This window comes from Lontra canadensis, unplaced genomic scaffold (genome assembly GCF_010015895.1).
Source record: "Lontra canadensis isolate GAN:19392208 unplaced genomic scaffold, GSC_riverotter_1.0 scaffold98, whole genome shotgun sequence".
Taxonomy (NCBI): domain Eukaryota; kingdom Metazoa; phylum Chordata; class Mammalia; order Carnivora; family Mustelidae; genus Lontra; species Lontra canadensis.
The window spans coordinates 3,893,419-3,916,173 of record NW_022631092.1 but is presented as its reverse complement, the minus strand read 5'-3'; the positions used below and the strand labels follow the sequence as shown (position 1 = coordinate 3,916,173).

The 22,755-nt window shown below is 36.6% G+C and overlaps 1 protein-coding gene across 7 annotated transcripts in view; it reads right to left on the bottom strand.

The window, feature by feature from the left end:
* Nucleotides 1-22,755, bottom strand: part of PCNX1 (pecanex 1) — a 152,425-nt gene that overhangs the window by 12,420 nt on the left and 117,250 nt on the right. For 6 of the 7 annotated variants that reach the window (XM_032837345.1, XM_032837346.1, XM_032837347.1 and 3 more), the window contains 10 exons: nt 21,806-21,947; nt 20,894-21,071; nt 18,204-18,312; nt 17,276-17,405; nt 13,234-13,292; nt 11,215-11,430; nt 5,032-5,285; nt 3,005-3,235; nt 2,267-2,367; nt 1,334-1,484 (listed from right to left, as the gene is read on the bottom strand). In XM_032837345.1, coding sequence (XP_032693236.1) covers nt 1,334-1,484; nt 2,267-2,367; nt 3,005-3,235; nt 5,032-5,285; nt 11,215-11,430; nt 13,234-13,292; nt 17,276-17,405; nt 18,204-18,312; nt 20,894-21,071; nt 21,806-21,947 — 1,571 coding nt within the window. The remainder of the gene's footprint in view (nt 1-1,333; nt 1,485-2,266; nt 2,368-3,004; nt 3,236-5,031; nt 5,286-11,214; nt 11,431-13,233; nt 13,293-17,275; nt 17,406-18,203; nt 18,313-20,893; nt 21,072-21,805; nt 21,948-22,755) is intronic. The other variant, XM_032837348.1, reaches the window with a different exon arrangement.

Sequence of the window (22,755 nt, the reverse complement as noted above, 5' to 3'; positions counted from 1 at the left end):
TCATTATCTTTTTCATTTAAAAACACTGACTTGGCTCAAAACTGTAAAGCTTGTCTGAAGACAGACAACTCTAATTCTTCCCAAATGTGTATTTTCTCAATGATCCTCAAAATAGCATTCCATTTTCCACAGAGACTTTCAGATAATATATCCCTTCTCAGTAACCTCCTAAATAATACAGGACATTGACTTTATTCTAGCAGTTTAGATCATAGTAAAATCATCTGAGGAGTAATTCACCCTTTATTTGGGGGGAAAAAAGATTCAAACAGGTCTGAGTACAGCCGATACATTTTATTTTATTTAAAGATTTTATTTATTTATTTGACAGAGAGAGATCACAAGTAGGCAGAGAGGCAGGCAGAGAGAGAGAGAGAGAAGGAAGCAGGCTCCCTGCAGAGCAGAGAGCCTGATGAGGGACTTGATCCCAGGACCCTGAGATCATGACCTGAGCCGAAGGCAGAGGCTTAACCCACTGAGCCACCCAGGTGCCCAGCTGATGCATTTTAATGAGGCTTATCATGTGGTCTCTGTCATCAGATCTGATGACTACTATTAAGTGGAATGACTAGAGTAGCTCATACTGGTACTTAATTTCCTAATATAGTTTTGAAATAATCCAGGGCTTTGGATATGTATTTTGGGTCTGCATTTTATTACCCTACTAGGATTATTTAAGTAAGGCTAAATCTGTCCTAATCTTCTACTATTCTATATAACATGCTACATGAAACAGCAGCACTTATAACCCTCCTGAGATGTTACTACAATGCATTGGGAGTTAGCTAACATTTGCCTACAGAAGAGGCTTGAATAACAATTATGTGAAATGTGAGGTAAAAAAAAGGGCCTGAGAGCTTTACTCCTAGTTTGTCACTGCTGACAGTTTTCCTCAAGTTCATGTCCAGATCAGTTACTCTCCAATATTAATATTCAAATTTACCCTTAGAAACACAGATTCAGGCTTCTAAGATCTAGTATCTTGTCATAAATCATGTCTTCCCGTGTTTCAAATTACAGTATTTCTCAAAAGGTTCTTAACCCACTGAGCCACCCAGGCGCCCTTTTTTTTTTTTTTTTTTTTAAAGATTTTATTTATTTATTTGACAGGCAGAGATCACAAGTAGGCAGAGAGGCAGGCAGAGAGAGGAAGGGAAGCAGGCTCCCCGCTGTGCAGAGAGCCCGATGCGGGCCTCGATCCCAGGACCCTGGGATCATGACCTGAGCCGAAGGCAGCGGCTTAACCAAAAGGTTCTTAAGAAACATAATTTGGAAGTCAAATGAAGAAGTTCCATTAAACACCAGTAATGCATTATAATTCTCCTCTTCTTACCTGATGAAGTTTAATGGACATGCGGATTCCCGGGACGACTACTTTCCTTAGCAATTCCATGTCAGCGAAGATCCATTCATCTCGAATTGAAGAAATACGGAAATCTCCCTTAAATAGGGCATGCAATCCATAGAGGAATGACTCTAAATTACTGTTAGGATTGGAGATAAAGGTTTACGTATTTTGACAAAGAACTTCCATTACACTGATTCTTACATGTGGTTGTGCATCAGAATCATCTGGGAGTGTTTTGCAAATACAGACTCCAATGACTATACTAATATCAGAACCCCTGAGTCAGACTCACAAGGGACAGGGGCCCTTTGACCTGGGATCCTTGTTTACGAACCACTATAAGAGTAAGTCCATGAAAATAAACAACAGACAAAGAGTGTATAAGCCACAAAAGCTTACAGAGGGTCTAATGGAAAATATGTAGTAATCACAAAAGAAATTTAAAATATGTAATATTGCTTAGTTCTAATTCATTCAGACACTTATGTCAAGAAATTCAGCTTATATTTATACTCCCCAAAAATCTAATGTACTATGTTAACTATATTAAGAGCATAAATGCTCTGGATCAAAAAAATTACAAGGAAATATGGAAGAACAAGAAGAGGTAACTCATTAGAAAAACAGATGTAAAACGGGAGAAGACCAATCAAACTTTACAGGCGATTATTTTTAAAAATGTCTTAAATCCAAGAAACTCTCATTATCAGTAGTCATCCGCGCATGTGTGAATTTTAAAAGCCAGCCATTAACCACTAGGGTGAATTCAATTATGTCAGCAAAAGATCTATAAAAAAACAGTATCAGAAGAGACTTCTGTAATCAATTAGCATAGAATGCTTCCATGAAAGGCTAATTCAGATTTATGTTATACAGCTTCTCCTACTCTCTTCCTGAAAACAGAAATGCCTTCCTTACCTGGACATATGGTGGGATGCAGTCCCCAGAGCTCTCCGTCCCAGAACACAAAGTCCGTAACAAAGAGTCACTAGGGATGAATCTTTGTCTACATCCAGTGGCTTGAAAAAAACAAAGAACACTCATTATCAGAAAGACATAAAGGTATTTAACAAATCGGAATAGCTAATAAATTAGAGGATGAAGAACTCAACTAATATATAAGTTCTAGGTCTTTAAATAGTTCTAATGAGACAAAACTTAACAAATCAGTGTAAAATGAAGTATGAGTGTATATGAGGTGTTCCTCTGAAACCTTTAAATAAAATCTAATGCTTTATAATACTGGGACACACTTTTTTAAAAATCCTGACTTTTATAAAGTATTAGGATCTTAGCAAAACATCTCAAAGTACTTACTGGCATACATCATTCCTGATAATGTCCTCTCCTGAAAATACAATATTCTTTCTATTAATTAGTTGTTTTGGGACATAACCTGGCAAACAGGTTATTAGCGACAGCTGTGTTAGCCTACTAGTGATGATTACCAGAGTGAAGAAAATCAAATTCGTATCTGTGGAATACTGCTTCCCCTTAACCTCTCAATTTTTTTTAAACAACTGAAGGTTTTCTTACCCAGATGGTCAGAAAGAAGAAGGTCTGGAAAAACTGACCTCCTAATAACAAATGGGGATATTCTTTCCATCTCCGAAAAAATGGACTCAAACAGTTACAAATGAAGCACATGAGCTCTACCTTTGCTCTTCGGGAAGAGCAGTACTCTATCCAGTTGAGGTAAATTACACAAAAACTCTCTCTGGATATGCCAGCCAGTCGATGGTCATAGTCTTCATCGATGTTTGGGTTAAATGTTGGGTCCACATCAACATAATTTCGATCTGCACACAGACGTAGTCCTTCCTGCATTGTCTCATTGGCTAGCCACTCCTCCAGTTTAGAAGAAGTTGTAACATAATAAATGATACCCTAATGGGGAAAGATTAAAACAACAACAACAACAACAACAACAAACCTAGGTTAAGTTACAGTTTGAATTAACTCCAATTCTTCATTAAATAAATTCCAATGGTTTATACTGATTGTATAACTAAAAAATATTTTATTCTAGCTCAATACTCTAAGAATACATTTTAGGAATGCTGTAAAAAATATGCCTCAGGCCTTTCTGGATGAATAGTTAATTTAATACTTTAAAAGTCACAATCATAAATTCATCAAGACAAATTCAAAACAATTTTTTTCTCTTGATTTTAGAGCTTTTGAATTGAGGACATTTTAAGAGAGGTAGAAAAACTTTACTGTGATGCATTTCTCACAGAAAGTTACTAAATCATCTGGTGAAGCTGGATCAAGTTACAGAAATAGAACAGCAAAGCAACAGAGAAATATACCTATTTAGAACCAGAGATCGAAAAAGCCATGTACACACAGAGACGCATCGCACATAAATAGTGCAAACTCGATCTGTTTAGCTTCCTGAGGTTGGGTTTAACCAACCATTAATTATAAGACTAACATTCACCCCAGTCAGCACAAGTAAAGTGGGACATAGAGGTAGTAACACAAACATGGAAAATACTGATATGGGTCACTAAAATTCAGCATACATTTCCCTCTTCAAAATACTGCTTTGCCTGCAAGTTGCCATATCATAGTTTTGCTATAATCTTGTAAAATCTTTAGCAAAAACAGAACACCTGTATAGTAACGAACTAACCTTGCCCAAAGAGCGGTTTGGTCTTTGCCCTTGGGTCCTAGAAGGAAACTTCTACTCCTCTGGAATGTCTTTGTTCACCTATGAGCTTACAGCCATGACAGCTGGAGGAGGTGGGAACTAAGGCTGGTCATAGGGTAGTCAACCACATCTAAGTGACTACGCTCCAATAAAACTACACACCCAGGCTCAGGTGAGCTTTTTTGGTTGACAACAGCTGGGAGAAACAGGCATTATCTGCATAACTGCACTGACAGAAGACAAGTGGAAACTCATGCCTTCGTGTCTCTGGCCCCTGCCCTACACACCTCTTTCCTTGGCTGATTTTAATGTGTACCCTTCCACTGTAATAAACCCTAACCATGAGTGTAATGGTTTTGCTGAGTTTTTTGAGTCCTTCTGGCAAATTACCGAACCAGAGACTAGTCTGTGGGGATGCCAAAATTGCAGCTGGTGTTGCAAGGGAGGGTGGTTTTGGGGACCTCCCAAATCTTGCAATACTTTTATTCAGGTTATTGAAAGCAGCGCAAGAAATGGTTAGCAGCAAGGGCTCAGCAGCTGGACAAGCCTAGATTTAAAATCCTTAACTCCACCTGCTAATTAGAGGACTCTGGGCAGGTAACTTCTGATTCTTGTTTATTTGTAAAACACAGAAGGAACTGTATGCATATTCCTTAGCCCAGTGCCTAAAACATATGAGGTACATATGGTAGCTATTATTCATGAACAAATGGAATGAGTTCCACTAAAGAAGGAAACGGCAATACCATAGTAGGTATACTTTACTGACTTAATGGATACTAGAGAATTTTTTTTTTTTTTTTTACAATAGACTCTAGCTGGGCATGGAGCCCAAAGTAGTGCCAGAACTCACAACCCTGAGATCAAGACCTGAGCTGAGATCAAGAGTTGGACACTTGACTGACTAAGCCACCCCGGCGTCCCAATACTAAAGAATTTAAATCACTACTTAGAAGCAAAGCACAAGTATTTTAAAAAAAGTTTTTTCCAAGAAGATCAAAAGCTCTAACTGGGCATACAGCCTTACCTTGACATAGTAAGTGGTGAGTACTTTCCGAAGGTCAAAGACTTGGAGCATAGAGGCAGCACTGTTGTCAGTGATACTATAACCTTCCAGAATATACTTAGTGACGATCACTTCCCAAGCTAGCCAGCGCTGGCTAAACGCAGCATTAAATGAAAGCACATGAGGAATATGTCCAGGTTCACAACAGCAAAATCCTTCATCTTCTTCAACGCCTTCAGTAATGGCCTCCACTTCCCGTTGTTGACAGTAAGTACCTTAGAGAGAGAGAGAAAGAGAGTGAGAGAGAGAGAGACCACTGCATACAAGGGAGAAAAAAACCACATGCAGTAGAACATGAATGCTTCAAAGACACCAGAAATTTAGGGAAAAAAAACAACACACCTATTATAGTAACTGAAAGTATGGGAGCGATTTGCCTTGGAATGTTCACTAACCAAGGGCAGGAAGCTTGACACCAGGCATATTATATATTCACCTCTCGCAGAATCACAACATGCATTAGCACATTCCAGCTTCTGAAAACCTGCGCAGTTACCTTCTTTATTTTCATTCACTGATCCCAAACTTTTCAAACTTGGGTTTTCAATTGCAGTCATATCACATGAAGGCCAATGAGTAAAGGGACATCACATGACAGTTTGAGTTAATTCAGTAAGGGAAGAATGGATTTAGAAATGAATCACTGCAGGGCACACAACAGAGACAGACATGCAGAACCCAAAAGAATGGGAGCGCCATTTACCAGTACCATGTCCATGTGGCAAGAAGAAATATTATATACACGTATTTTTTTTTTTTAAGATTTTATGTATTTATTTGACAGAGAGAGACACAGTGAGAGAGGGAACACAAGCAGAGGGAGTGGGAAAGGAAGAAGCAGGCTCCCTGCTGAGGTCAAACCCAGGACCCTGGGATCGTGACCTGAGCCACCCAGGTGCCCCCATAAATATGGATATATGAACTGTAATGGTTCATGATAATTTTATCTTAAATTCATAATTACTTTTTCTGTTGCCCATTCCAACAGTAATTGGATAAAATTACATGATTGGCATTTGAAGCTTACCTGCTGATAAAGTTTCAATTAGCCATGAACTCTGATTATTCAACACTAGGAAACAATCCTTTGAAATTACATTCTTTTATATAAGATATTAGACATTCCCTGCATTACTGTTACTGAAGTAAAAATACAAAATCAGAATAAATACAGAATTACACCCACAGCAATCTAGTGCCAGTAAAATATCATCTGTCACATTAATGTTAATTTTTATTTTATTCTGTGGCCTTGCTTCCACTTAAACAGCAAATTCCTTAAATTCTGTAAGGACTACAAGGGGATTACACTTAATTTTATAAAAGCACATTATTTCAGTTATATTATAATAACTTATGTGGACTTCACAATTTTTTTTTCCTTTAAAGAGAATATATACACCATCCATGTTTGAAAAACAGTTTTTTTTATCTTAAAGATTTTATTTATTTATTTGAGAGGGGGAGAATACTCGTGGGGGATAGGGCAGACAGAGGGAGAAGCAGACTCCCCACTCAGCAGAGAGCCCAATGTAGGACTTGATCCCAAGACCCTGGGATCATGACCTGAGCTGAAGGCTTAACTGACCGAGCCACCCATATGCACCCCTGAAAAACACTGCTTTGAGACAAAAAGATGCCATGAAAACTAGCCACGACTGGTGGTGGTGCTATAAAAGATAGAGGCAGAAGAGGTAGGCTGGGCTGGGCTATGAGCTGTGCTGTTTAACTCTCTACAACTCTCTCATTTCATTTCTTGCTTGATTACATTGCCGAGTGCATCCGGCACAATGTCACCCAGTGGTGGAAAGAAAAACCTTGGCTTAAACCTCACGTCAACAGGAATGCCCGCTGCAGTTGATCATTACATGAGTGGGACTACAGATCTATATACACAAACTTTTTTTTTTCCCCCAGAATAAAGATATGTGCAATTTTATAAAGTATTTTTCAAACCAATAATGGAAATGAAATTCAATCAAATGTCTGCTGGTATCTTCTGAGAGGATCATATTTTGTTGTTTTTCTCCTACAATCTATTAAAAGATGAGTTCTATCAATTTGCTAATATTAATTTCAAAAATAAAAAATGAAATGAAAGTGGCTGAACTATTGAGAGGTAGGTATTAAAAAAAAAAGGGCTGCTGCTAATATATGCTTATTCGGGTTCTGAGGATTTTTGCATCCAGGCTCTCATGTGTTAAACTACACTTTTTTTTTTGCCAGTTTAGCCATATTTTGACATCAGTATTACAGTGGCTTTGTAAAAAGCCTGGAGAAATTTTCCTTCTTTATCCATGCGCTGCAATAGGCTAGAGAGGGCAAACAAATTATTTGGTTTCTAGAAGAAACATCCCAAGGCTGGGGTTTTAAAACTGTGGCCTCAAGCTGGGTGTGTTCCTGAGATTTTCTGTGTTATTACTTCATTTTATTCATTTTGTCATCTTTCTGGAAGGTCAGTCAAAGGTTTTTAAGTAAAGGAGATGACATAATGAGAGCTGTTTTTGTGCAGATGACTTTAAGAGTATACAGAAAAGATATGTGGCAAGAGGGAACTTGGAGACTGACATTTTTGCAGAAGACAGAATGAGATCCCTGTTCAGAGCAGCAGCATAGAGTGAACAGAGTAACTAATTAAAGTGGGATGTTTTTACTCTACCATACAAATCCCAAGAATATTTTCTACCACAACATGTCCTAGTAATAAATCGTGCTTTGGAAATGAAGTCAATGATAAGCATAGGAGTTAATACTGGCAACTAACAAAAGAACTCTGAGACTTGGAAAGGGATTCTAGAATATCTGTAAGAACTATTTACCAACTGTTTCCTGGATTAGCTATGTCTTTCAGTCACTTCATAGTGACTATTATCAGTAAAACTAAAACTAGCAGTTATGAAAACTAGATATATTAAAAGTAATTTGAGTAAAAACTGAGATGAATCCAATCAGAATACATTTTTGACCTATAACGTTTGACCTGGAAAACTGGGCATGGTTGAAGTAACATTTACAAACAGAAAGTTAGCACTGTAGAAGATACACTAAATTTCTGATAGACAAAAATGATTGATAATTAAATCTATGACATAAAATTTACATAGAAAAGAATATGAGGGTATCAGTAATATAAAAATGGAAACTAACTGAAAATAAAGGGATTTAAAACCAAGACATACAGGAAACTGATGAAGAAATTTGTTTAGCTAAATATCATATAGCACTTAGCAACCACTACAAGATGCAATAAAATGAATGAATTAAATTGGCTTAGTGGAGAATACGTCAGGAGATCCAAATGCGTCAGGAGATCCAAATATCTATCTGGCAACATACTGACACTCTCGAGTAATATTTTGAGAGGCAAGAGGTAGACGGGACAGGGAATAACTCTGAAGGAAAGTAAATAACCAACAATTTTAGGATCTGACCAAGAATATAAGCATATCTCACAAGAATTCTGGAATGCAGAGAAAGGAGAAACAGCTATATACTTACATCATTTAATCATTCTACAAAATAAACTAATTATGTATTATATGCTAACTAATGAAGCAGCAACTAGATACACAGTGTTAGTGAATGAAGCAGAAAGGATTCCCGCCCTTGAGGAGCTTATAATCTACAGCAAAGGTTTGCAAAACATAGCCTTGGGCCAAATCCAAGCTAAGAATGGTTCTTATATTTTTAAAGTATTGTTAACAACAACAACAACAACAACAAAAATCAAAGAAAAATATGCAACAGAAAACGTGCATGCCTCCAAAAGCCTAAACTATTTACCATCTGGCTCTTTAAGAAAAAGTTTGCCAACCCCTGGGCTCAAGAAGAAATAAACTTTAAACAAACACAAATAAATATGAAATTATGAAATTATGCTAAGTGCTAAAGAGGTAAAAATGGCAATCTGAGAGATAATCATGTGGGACAGGTGCTTAGAGAAGGCTTCTCTGAGAAAGTGATATTTAGACTAAAGCTTAAAGATAATTAAGGAATTAGCCAGATGGAAGACTGGTGGGAGGAAGGGAGATGGCTGGTACTTTCTAGGCAAAGGGAAAGGCAGTCGGAAGTCCTCAGTAAAGAATTTTGCACAGTTAAGACCCTGAAGGAAGGCGAGTGAGGATGAAGGTACGAAATGGAGCTGCAGAAACTGGCAAACACCAGATCACAATGTGGGAGAACGTGTTAAGGAGTCTGAATTCTATTTAAGTGCAATGGAAAGCTTCATGGACAGTTTTAAGCATGAAAGGGACATGATCAAATTTGCCTCAAAAAAAAAAAAAATCACTATGGCTGAGTGAAGACTTAGAGATACCCACTGCTGTCCAAATCCACCACAAATTCAGACAGTAAGACATACTGGGTTCCCAAATCACTTTGAGTTTTGTTTGGCAAATAGAGTTTGAATGGCAAAAAATTTGTCCAAAATTTTATTTGAATCTACTCAGTACAAGAGACTGAAAGTTGGGAGAGTGAGAATTTGGATCAGTTTCTGATTTGGAGAATTTCTGACCAATACAGTAAAATGAGCACATCCCAAGAAGGACCCTTTTCCAATTCACACAGACAAAAATGCTAGATACAACAGCTTCCCCATACACATCTGTTTAAAAAAAAAAAAAAAAAAAAAAACAGTTAAAAAACAAAGGTAAAATCTCCAGGTACCGACAATTTAAAAAGAAGTTAAAGTCATGGCAGTAGTAGGTGCAGTGGTGAGGTGAGGGGGTGCTGACTTTTGGATGAATCCGGTTGGATTACAACTGAACATTAGGTAAGACTCTATAGAGAGATGGAATTAAGGTCCTGGGCTCTCGTGGAGAAGCAGAAACAAACCATAAAGCAAGGATAGGACATTTTGAGAGAGAGATTGGATGAAAAACATCACAAATGAATAACAAACATCAACATTTACTGCCTTAATCTGTCACACAAGTACAATCTTATTTCCAGTCAATTTTATTTTATTTATTTATTTATTTTTAAAGATTTATTTGACAAAGAGAGAGAGGGTGCACAAGCAGGGGGAGCGGGAGAGGGAGAAGCAGCCTCCCTATTGAGCAAAGAGCCTGATGTGGTGCTTGATCCCAGGACCCTAGAATCATGACCCGAGCCAAAGGCAGATGCTTAACCAACTGAGCCACCCAGGTGCCCCTCCAGTCAATTTTAGAAAAGCACTTGCTCCATTAACAAAGACATTACCTAACAAAGGTCCAAACCTTCTGATTCAACACCAGTGTGAAAATAAAGCTATAGGGTATAAGTCTAATTTGATCCTCTAGCTGGCCATTTTATGAGCCATCTTGGGTCTATCTGGTTTGAACTGGCTTCTGTGGCTTCCTCACTTTGGAGTACCGTCAGGACAGGCCTCTGGCCCCAGAAGCTGGCCCTGGCTTCCTCTTGCCTGACTTTGAGGCATCCTGTTAGGACCTAACCAAGTGCCTATTCTCACAGCTGTAGAACACTGTGAATGCACTAAATGCCACTGACTTGTTCACTTGAAAACTGTGATTTTAATGCTATGGGAACTTCACTTCAAGACCAAAATTTGTCCAAAACAAAGGCATGGTGTTTACCTAAAAGTACTTGGCTAGCTACACATGAAACACAGCACTCTATGCTCCAGCCATCCAACAAAGACATGCAACTTCTCACAAAGAAAATGGCAAGAGAGCAAGCACGAAACAACAGAAATTCAACATTGCCAGGGAAACAGTGAGTTACACAAGAATGATACTATCTTCACTTATTTTAGCATAACACAAAAAGCATTTTTTTCTGAATGTGAAATCTGGGGAAAAACCTAATTGCTCTTTTAACAATACTTCTCATTCCACAACTCCAAAGGATCTAACTTTATGTTAATTTTTTTTTTTTAAAGATTTTATTTATTTATTTGACAGAGAGAGATCACAAGTAGGCAGAGAGGTAGGCAGAGAGAGAGAGAGGGAAGCAGGCTCCCCGCTGAGCAGAGAGCCCGATGCGGGACTCGATCCCAGGACCCTGAGATCATGACCTGAGCTGAAGGCAGCGGCTTAACCACTGAGCCACCCAGGCACCCTATGTTAATTTTTAATTTGAGATGTAAACACATAAAACTCAGATGTGACAGGAATACACTGCAGAAATTAAAGGTGAGTATCTTACCTCTGAATTCAAGTCCCCGCAGCTGGAAAGTGACCAACCCATTGCCTATCTCTATAAGGTGTACTAATGCATTGAGGTAGTCAGAGGCAAGAATGAAACAGTCTCCTGTACTGTAATTTCCCCATCGTCCTAGGAGCAAATCACCACAGAGACTGTGTTGTAGGGATCTGGTTAAATGTTCATAAAAGATGGAATTCAGATTGTTGTCATCTGATCCTATAAGAAGGAATTAAATTATGTTACATTTTACTCTAAGTCTTCATTATATCAACAAACAGGATCGTTAAAAATATTAAAACTAATTTCCAGTTAGGATTGTATCTGTATTTTTTTGACAAGGAAAATATTAACACTCTTACAATTCTTATATAAAAATGAAACACAGGGTAATGAGAAAGCTTTCAGAATTTAGAGTTAGAAGTCACATAACTTCTCGGGTCTCTGGCTCCCATTCATAATATGTGCAAACTAGATTAGATGAAATTGAAGGGTTTTCACCTCTTCAATAACCATGATCTCTTCTATCACTATTCAATGAACTCCAACTTATAATGAAAACCGCACAAGAAAAATGAAAAAGATAAAAGGAATTCAGGATTGGAACAAAAAGATACATTAATAAAGAAAGTGGGTAAAGGAATACCAAATTTGAACAAACAAGACAGTCCAAAATGAACAGAAGTTGGTTAAAAAAAAAAAGTTAAATAATAATAACAAAAACCCCTGAATATTGAGATGGCTAAAACTAGCTTAATAAAAATAAAAACATAATAAAAATTTAAAAAATAAAAATAAATTTATTAAAACTTGGTAACAATTAAAAAATAAAAAATAATATATCTATAGAAACAGCAGCAAAGAACCTATAAAATTTATTAGAGTCATCCTTCAAGAAAAAAATTAAAATAAACTAACCATTTTTAGAAGTAACCATCCAAAGCAATAATCTGTAAACAGGTGCCCACAGTATAATACTGGAGGAAAGCAAAATACACAAAGCTTATTCTTTTAAACTCAGTCTAAACAATAAAATAATGAGAAGGGTACCCCAGATACTAATTCAGTAAGATGGTCATATCTAATGCCCTGTCTGCTCATTACAGAACTGTGCATATTAATTCAGGATACGGTCTCTTTGAAAAGCAGGATGGCGTCATTAGCATCATGAGAATTCTAAGCCCCTTACACAAGGACACATTAGAGCTGAGATGGTTATTTTATCTACCAGAATGTGATAATGACAGGCGTTATTATCAAGTAACTAGTCCAATTTATAACTATAAAACTATCTGATTATTGTTAATTTAGTTTCTCAAGTATAGCAGTTGAAGGGATCAGCATTTGAAGGAATTTGACAGTCAAATGGATATAAATACTACAGTCTGGGAGTAAGATTTCTTTTAATAAATTAATACATTGGAATTCTGGTTAATTTCTTATGGTTGGATTAGTGAGATTCACTCTCTGTGTGTCCGATTACTAACAGGTGGGCAGACAAAAGGATGTTTCCGAAACAATGAAATGAAGAAACTAGACTTTAGACAATGGTACCACCACCAAAATGCCATCCACTGAAGCTCTATCTTAAGGGCTATTTGGCTGTCCCATATGACATCTCTACATTCCATAAACTAAATGAAATTAAATGAATATTTACCTAAACATCTCAGGAAGCAGGAGAAGCAAATATATTAATACACCTCTTGGTCAGACTGCATATTGTTTAATACACTTGACCAGTTTTACTTTAACTGCTCTACTTTTTAACCTATGTAAGAAAAATCTTTGAATGGCATTTTTTTATTCCTATGACTATTCTTAAAATGCATTTTATAAACGATGGGTATATACATTGTAGATACTTGAGTTCACACTTTGCTAAAGTAGAACAAGAAGCTAAGGAGATACAGTCTTTAAAAAATGACTGTTTGGAACTCAGGATTCTTAACAAGTTAGGAGTGAACTAAATACTAACAAATTCCTTGGACTTGCTTCTTTACTCATAAACAGAGCTTTTACCTGGATTTCTATCAAGCTGGGAAGCCAATCTGGTATTTGAATGATCCACCCGTTTTGTGCTGAAGAAGGCAAAACAGAACATTTTTAATAAGCTTTAATGAAAAAGGAGAAAACTGCACAATATAAATAAAATAAACATTATCACTTCATGAACATCTCTGAAAAAACTGTATGATTGGTATACTGATAAAATTCCTGGGGCGCCTGGGTGGCTCAGTGGGTTAAAGCCTCTGCCTTCAGCTCAGGTCATGATTCCGGGGTACTGGGATCCAGCCCCGCATTGGGCTCTCTGCTCAGCAGGAAGCCTGCTTCCTCCTCTCTCTGACTGCCTCTCTGCCTACTTGTAATCTCTGTCTGTCAAATAAATAAATAAAATCCTTAAAAAAAAAAAATTCCTTACAAGTGTACTTTCAGGTGGAAAGTTTTTTACTCACTCACCTCCATCATCCATAAACAGCCGTTATTTCCTAACTGATGTTTCAATGAACAGGGTGTGGAAAGACATTAATGAGTTTAATCCACCCCCCAAAATTTGATCAGGATGAAACATGCATTCTACATGCAGTTCTTAGAAATACATGAAACACTCTGCACAAGGAGAAGGTAAATTTATTATGTCCAGCTGTACAGTGTTCTTAGAACAGTGATTTCCAAAACATGGTCCACAGAATCTGAAGCAGGGGACTTAAGACCCTTTTAGGGAGTTTTCCAGATCAAAATGATTTTCATAATAACACTGAGCTGTTACTCGCTTTTTTCACTGTGTTGACGATTGCACTGATGGTGCAAAAGTAATAGGGTAAGGCTCCAGGCACTTTAACATGAATCAAGACAGTGGCACCAAACTGTATTTTTTTACTGCCACATATGTACAAGAAAAAATAAAAATTCAAGTTTTGCTTTAAAATCTCTTTAATGAAGCAATAAAAAACTAGCTTTATTAAATCACAACCCACCCCTCAGTACAGGTCTTTTTAAAATTATGTGTAACAAAATACACATAAAGCACTTTTTTTTTTTTAAGATTTTATTTATTTATTTGACAGAGAGAGATCACAAGTAGGCAGAGAGGCAGACAGAGGGGGGTGGGGAAGCAGGCTCCCTGCTGAGCAGAGAGCCTGAGGTGGGGCTTGATCCCAGGACCCTGAGACCATGACCTGAGCCAAAGGCAGAGGCTTAGCCCATTGAGCCACCCAGGCACCCCCACATAAAGCACTTCTGCTGCATTCTGAAGTAGGATGGTTGTCTCAAGGGAAGCATTCGTGTAGTTTGAACTGTAAGCTGCATTAACTCTTTTTCATGGAACACCATCTTTACTATGATTATTCAGACTGACATACTTGACAGACATTTCTCAAAAATAAAGAAAGTGGGTCTGTCCTGCTGCCAATAACAAAATTCAAGTTTCTAAGCAAAAATTTGAATTTGGAAAAATGTATATATATTTAACCAACAAGCTTGACAGCTTAGCAATACTTAAACACATTTCTTTAAAGATGGGTGGTGATATGAATGCATTTTTTAAAATTATATAATGAAATGTATCAGGATCTTGATCAAGAACTGTAAGATCTACATTACCCAGTGAACCAATATTTTTTAATGATTAATAAATGCTGTTATAAGATTATGCATGGGTAAAAAAATCCATTCGAAGTGTAAGACACATCAGTGAATTTTGATGTAACACAGTTCCAAAAATTCATGGGGCCAAGGGGAGGCCACCACAAGATGGGTCACTTGTACATGAACATTATTTTGAGCTACAAGCAATCAAGGGGCACCTGGGTGGCTCAGCCAGTTGAGTGTCTGCTTTTGGCTCAGGTGATGATTCCAGGGACCTGGAATTGAGCCCTGCATCAGGCTCCCTTCTCAGCAAGGAGCCTGTTTCTCCCTCTCCCTGTCTCTCTCCCTCTTTCTCTCTAATAAATAAATAAATAAATAAATAAGTAAATAAAATCTTCAAAATAAAAAAAAAATTAAAGCAATCAAAACCCAGTAGATTCAGGAAAAGATCTTTACCTCCCCCTCAATTGCTTGCTTGTATCTATTAATAGATTCCTCTTTACCTAAGAAACTTATCTACAGAGTGGGGCAACCTTTGTTTTCCAAACACCTCTTTTCACCTTCTTGCTATTGATCTTTCTCCCCTTTGTAACCTAAGACCCTTAGCCTTCTCCTTAGCTCACAGAAGCACCATGTTACCGGTCTTTGGAATTTCCATGTCTGTATGGATTCCCCACATGTGTACACTAAATTTGATTTTCTCCTGTTTATTTGTCTCATGTCAATTTGATTCTTAGTTGAGCTAGAAGGATCTTGAAGGGCAGAGGAAATTCTTTCTTCTTCCCCAACAATAGATGCGTTTTAGACTCTAACTGCAACTAATCTTTAGAAAACTACCACGTGTCAACTTTTAATGAAGGATCAAAGAAAAATATCCACAATTGTCTAAAAAGGCTATTAAAATACTTCTTTCTTTTCTAACTATATGTCTGCATGAGGCCAGATTTTCTTCATATACTTCAACTAAAACAACATATTTCAAGAACAGATTGGCTGCAGAAGCAGATATGAGAATCCAGCTGTCTTTTACTGAGCCAGGCATTAAAGAGATTTATAGAACTACAAAAACAGTGACACTCTTCTCACTGATTTTTTTTTTTTTTGGTGGGATAGAAAATATAGTAATTTTCATTACAAAAATATTATTTATATTAACACATAATGAATTTATTATTGCTATTTTAAACTAATAAACATTTGAATTTTTCTAAGTGATTTCTAATACAGTAACTATCTGTAGATAAAACCTGTATCAACAAAAACTTGTTGGAGACTTTAATAACTGTGAAGAGAGTAAAGGGGGGCGCCTGGGTGGCTCAGTGGGTTAAGCCTCTGCTTCAGCTTGGGTCATGATCTCAGGGTTCTGGGATCGAGTCCTGCATCGGGCTCTCTGCTCAGTGGGAAGCCTGCTTCCCCCTCTCTCTGGCTGCCTCTCTGCCTACTTGTGATCTCTGTCAAATAAATAAAATCTTAAAAAAAAAAGAGCAAGAGTAAAGGGGTCCTTTGACAAAAACTGCCACCACAGGCATTATTTTGGGCTCAATTTAAGTTAGCTGAGAAGAACAGAATATAAATAACACTGAAATTCATCGAAAAGAGAAACACCATGTGTGATTTTAGATAAAAGAGCAAAAGCTTCAAATTCCCAAGCTAGTCCATTGTTTAAATGGTGAGACTACTACTCTCACCTATTATATATGCTAATGTGTCAAAGTATAGAAAGAAAAGAAGCAGTCATGAAGATGGCCTGTAGAATTAAAAAGTAATATAAGCTCTTTCCAAATCAATATGTTGATATATGTTAAAAGGCTTAAAATGTGTAGGCTCCATGACTCAGTAATTCCGCTTTTGGATAATCTTTCTTAAATTAAAAAAAAAGAAAGAAAGAAAAAAAGAAAGGAAGGAAGAAATAAATAAATTCACCTGGAGAGATTGCATGCAGGACAGTTAGCAAGCATCATATAAAACAGCTAGCCAAAGGTACTAAATCTAAATGGACAAAATACTTTATGTACAAAAATGGATCATTAGGAAGTTATTCTCCTGAAAAGCCAGAAATAATCTACAGAAAAGTAAGCTCTGCAAATAACTATTTCTAAGAAAACTAGGAGATAACTAATTTTGACTGCCATAATGAAATGACATTGTATAGCATGAAGTTTCAGAGCAGTATTAATATGGAAGCAACTCAAAAGAAATAGCATTAAAAGAAAAAAGACAGAAAAATGAGTATACTCAACAATAACTAGGTTTTTAAAAAAATCTTTTAAAAAAAATCAAAGAGAAAATATAGAGTAGTTTTTCTGACTCTTCCAATTTTATGATTTTGAAACTTTAAGAGTATTTATAAAATAGTTTCAGCAAAATAGTTCAACACAAAAAATTGTTCGCCATGAATTATTATAATAATGCTGTTGATTGTTTTTCTTAGTAAAGAATAGATAAAATCTACTTTCAAATGTTTTATTGTACTCACTTATAGTCTCTCTCCCAGAATTTCACAGGTCGAACATACGAAGTGATGAATATTGCACTTCCCAGAAAGGGATTTAGTGGAGTAGAAAAAAAGGCAGATACAGCAGCCTGAACAAACAACATGGCTGAATCTATGAAAAAGCTGGTTAAGGATTTTAACATTCACCTGAGTGAGCACACGTGTGTGCACTCACACACACACACATCTCACAAACATACTGCAATTACAGCAACGAGAACAATGAGGTTCATCAGAGGAACACAAAAGAGGGTGTCACGGACAACAGAAGGGGGTACAAGCAGAAAGACACAGCCAGGAAACGTATACCCTGGCATGATGCTTTGAAGGGAGTCAGATAAGCATTTGCTAATATGTATTTGGTAAAAGTCCCTACACTAACTCTTGAATAAATATGTCTGGGTTTAATTTTCCGAAAGATCAAACTAAAATTTACAGATACAAGAAGTCTGCATTTCAATATCCATGTGGTCACTAACCTTTACTTTTATTTAGAAAGTACTTTTAAGAAATGATTAGAATAGGACATTTTAAACATAGTTCAAATACAATCATATGATTATGAAAAATGTTTGTATCTTCATTCATTTGAAAATATTGCTAAACAGTTTGTATTTATTTAAAATTTCCTAGACTTCAACATACATGTATACATAAAATTTTAAATCAGCATTGCTTAATCATAAAATCTTAATACTGTCCTCGTGTTCAGAGTATCTATGGGTCACAGATGTTAATATAAGTTAAATGATCAAAATCAGTACAGATGTGGACTCAAAAGATTGAGAATATTGATAATTTATCACCTAGTAACCGATCTTCTATATCTATAAAAGGTTACGCCTACAAACCGACATTCACGTCAAGGATGTGACTGCCCTTTCTTACACAACTTTTATTGGAAGGATACGGGGCACGGCAAAGGGCTGAGCAAAAGCATGGAAAGCAGAACCCCATGTAATTTGCCAGGGGGCAATGTAAGTGTATACAAACTGCAACTTATAAAGGAGTTCCCAAAGCTGTAGGAGGAAAAGGAAAACAATCAGTAAAAACCTTATCATCAGGTACTTGAATTAGAAAATGAAAGACCTCTAAAAGTTTTTTTTTTCTAATAGAAAAATGGCATTGAAGTTATGTGCCATCTGCGTAAAAGGAAAAGACATGTCAACTGCCAAAACACTAGATATATATTTAAGTAAAGACAGCAAGCTGATTTATGAGCTTGTGGTTCACCTGTTTAAACAACTCTATGCCCTCTATTGGTTATATTCCTACTACTACAAGCAAAACATAGAAAGGTAGGATCCTAATCTAGATGTTTATAAAGCTTCAGAAATTCATACATATTTTTATTCTAAGACACATTTTCCTCAAATTTTGTGTTTTGAAAACTGAGTATGTTTTTTTTAAATGCAACGTCAAAAGAAGCGTGAGAGCAGCCAGGCAGGAAATGAAGTTGGAGTACAGCTGTCAGTCAGCGCCTGTCTGCCCAAGACTGAGTAGTACGTATTAGGCGTCTGTTCTTAATTTCAATCGTGACTGTCAGTGGAAACACAACACACACTTTAACTTTACGTAAGTTAGGATTTGTTTTGTTGTTGAGCATGTCCTCGACGCCGGCTCGCCTAAACGGCTTCTGGAACTCAGGCAACGCAAGGCCCAACTCACAGAACAGACACGGGATCTTGGGGCAGGAGAGGTTCGAACTAGTTCGGTGCCATGACTCAGGCACTGAACATCTCATACTTAAATTGCTCAATCAACTGCAAAGGGACCTGTTTAACTTTCAATTTAAAAAAAGAAATTACAACTTCAACCAATTACAAAATGCAGATGAACTCTTGCATTCTTTGCCATGATTCAAAATTATGCCGGTAATCCTTGATCAGGATGTGATCAGGATAAGAGAAGTAAAAGCAGCATTTGTATTATCCAGATGCCATTGTAACTGCCTAAAGCAGTACTTTGGAAAACTAAACTTCAGGTTCTAAATGTGAACCAGACTGAACTCAAATTTTGACTGTAATGTTGAAGAAAAAATGATATGCAGTTACACAGATAAGTGGTTAGTGGGTAAAAGCACTTTTATATATATTCATAATTTTTTCTGTAAGATTATTTAACTGATGCTGCATTTTACAATGTTATCTTTTAACAATATATTAGAGATCTCTTGAAAATTATTTGCTTGCTATCATTGTTAAGTTCTATCAGCTAATCTTACATAACGCAGTCCTTAAGGGCAGAGCCTTCCCTATTTGCTCACTGATCTAGAACAGTTCTGGAGCACTGTATGCACTGAAGGACAATTTGTTTAACAAATGAAAGTATTAAGAAAATCCAAACTAATACAAATTAAGTCCATTTCAGAGATTGTTTCTATTTTATTGAAACTTTCACTTTTTTCCCAACCAGAACAAGATGCCATATAATTTTCAACCTAAATATTTAAAATTTGTGAGAGACCACATGCTTCTTTATACAAACAATTCTTTAACTTTCTGTCTTCCTCCTTTGGTTAACCAAGCTCACTAGAAGAAGAAATAAATGATAAAAATGCATACAAATTAGTGATTGAACAAATATAATACTGCAGTATTTTAGAAGCTACTTAGTACAACATTTAGCACAATATTTTGAAATTGACTATCACTAAAACCTTGTTCAGATTAATGGTTTTACATTTGTACTGTTCCCATCCTAGGTTAGACCTCTATCACATCTAAATTACTGTCACAGTCTCTTAAACTGTTCTCCGTACCTTTAGGTTCTCTCTTCCCCAATTCATCCCAAATGTGGCTGACCAGGCTAACTTGCCTAAAATTGGGCTTTCATTGTGTTTTGTAGCTGTCATATGCTTCAGCTCTCTGTTACCTATCAAATGGGATAATATATGTCAAAGTCCTTTGTATGTGGTCAGTGTTAACATGAACTCTAAATTCAATTTAACTTACAAATAATCTGACTCACAACCTATTTCATTTAGAAAGGTAATATGGTTCAGTAAAAAGATTCTTAGAAAGGGAGGCAGAAGACCCAGGTTTTGCCATCTCATTTGTAAAACGACTAAAAGTACCTCTCTTAGGGGTAGATAATAAATCTTAGAAGCGTTTTGTAATTTTCAGAATATTCTACAAATGTTAACATCAAACTAACTTCTGATTCTTCCCACACGCCCTCACTGGCCTCAGCATCTAATATCTTCATTCAGCTATCAGGTTATTTCCTCCCTCCGTCTGTCCAGGAGCCCAAAGCTCAGTTCCATTATTACCATGTCTATTTCTAAAATTATTCAAAAGCACACCCACTTTTAGAAGAGCCTAATACTTAAAAATACATAGCTAATGGTGTTTCTCTAATCTTTCTACATAACTTAATCTTATCTTCCTACCTATAACAAGAAATATGTCTTTTATGGATCATAGCGACTAGCATTATCTAGGGATTCTAAAATGCTCCTAAGTAACTGCTTGATTGAAGAAAGGTATTACTTAAAAGATAACAAAGCAAATGAAATGCAAGCAGAATCCTCACTAAACAGTGTATTACTTAGGGCGACACTTTTTACAGATAGGGATATTCCATTCAGTGATAAATTACCTTGTTGAAGAGTATGGACATGAAGAAGAGATCCAACAGCATGGTCTCTGAAAATGCTTCATAGTCAATTTTGAAAAAGAGCACAGTAAAGATGACTGTAACATACTGATACATAGGGCTGCTAAAAGAGGACCGTAGCAACTTCAGACCAGCAATGGTGATCATTAAAGCACCTAATCTATAATATAAAGAAAGCACCACTCATCAATCAATGACTGAGAACTTCAGAAAATCTATTAACTTCAGAAAAATCACCATTTCATTAGCCATGCTTACAAAATATATGTATCAAATTGTAAACGTCAGGAAATCGCATCCGAAAATAAACTACTATAGTATTTCCTTTTAACAATATGTAATATGATTCTTATTCCTTGATATAAATAAGCATGTTTAAAAAAATAAGTAACAGTACTGCAATTCTAATATATGGTTCTCCAGTTTCTGGGTATTTTTATTGCTTTACTATTGATAGCATTTGGCACGTAAAAAACATGTATTAAGGCTTACCCAACATGTACCTAGCCTAGTGGGTAGGCTTACAGGATGGCTGCACAGCCAAGTGATCAACGGCACAGCCAAGTGATCAACGATACAGCCTCATTTACACAGTACACAAAACCAGGCATCTCTCAAACTTACCATTTAAAATTAAAAATTAACTTTATTTAATAAATGTCCTCTCATAAAATATCAGTTGAGGATAAGATGTCTGGAGTGGAGATATACAAGAGCGGAAACAGATGTTCGGGCAAGGGAAGTTAAAGACACAGCATCACCTGAATTTTTTTTAATCTCACAGTGCACTGCACCAAAGAGACACTCAATTATTGCTCCTTGATCAATGTCTTAGGACATTGCTTAGGACAGCCCCTAGCAGCTGAACATAGATGAGAGGAGTATTGTACTTACTCTGTATCCAGTTTTTTTGGACTAGCAATTGTCTCTGCACTGCTACTGAGTTCATTGAGAACAATCAATGGATAGATGATATTCTTCTCCACAAAAAGAAGCCACACGTGAAGTTTCTCAAACCACATCATAGTGGCTGCATCTAACAAGGCAATGTAGGAAGATCACATCATCTACTGTGTAAAATACAGGCACACCTCATTTATTGGGCTTTACTTTATTCTACTTTCCAGATCTGCATTTTTTACAAATGGAAGCTTTATGGAAACCCCGTGCTGAGTAAGTCTATCAGCACCATTTTCCAACAGCATTTGCTCACTTCATGTCTCTCTGTCACATGTTGGTAATCCTTGCAATATTAAAACTTTTTCATTATAATTATATTTGCTATGGTGATTTATGGTCAGTGATCTTTGATGCTACTGTTGTATCTGCTTTGGGAATACATGAACTGTACCCATGTAAGAGGGCAAACTTAACCAATACTGTATGTGTTCTGACTGCTCTGCTGACCAGCTGTTCCACCATATCTCTCCCTCCTTTCAGGCTTTCCTATTCCCTAAGATTGAAATTAGGCCAACTAATAATTCTACAATGGCTACTTATAAGTGTTCAAGTGAAAGGAAGAATTACACATCTCTCATTTTTAAATCAAAAGCTGGAAATGATTAAGCCTAACAAGGAAGGTGTTAAAAGCCAAGACAGCAGCGTCTAGGTGGCTCAGTTGGTTGAGCATCTGCCTTCCGCTCAGGCGATGATCCCAGGGTCCTGGGATAAGGTTTGGTCGGGTTCCCTGTTCAGACGGGAGTCTGCTCCTCCCCTTCCTTCTGCCTCTGCCCCAACTTGTGCTCTATCAAATAAATAAATAAAATCTTTAAAAAAAAATTTTTTTTAGTTAATTAATAAAAATAATAAATAAATGCCAAGACAGGCCAAAACCTAGGCCTCTT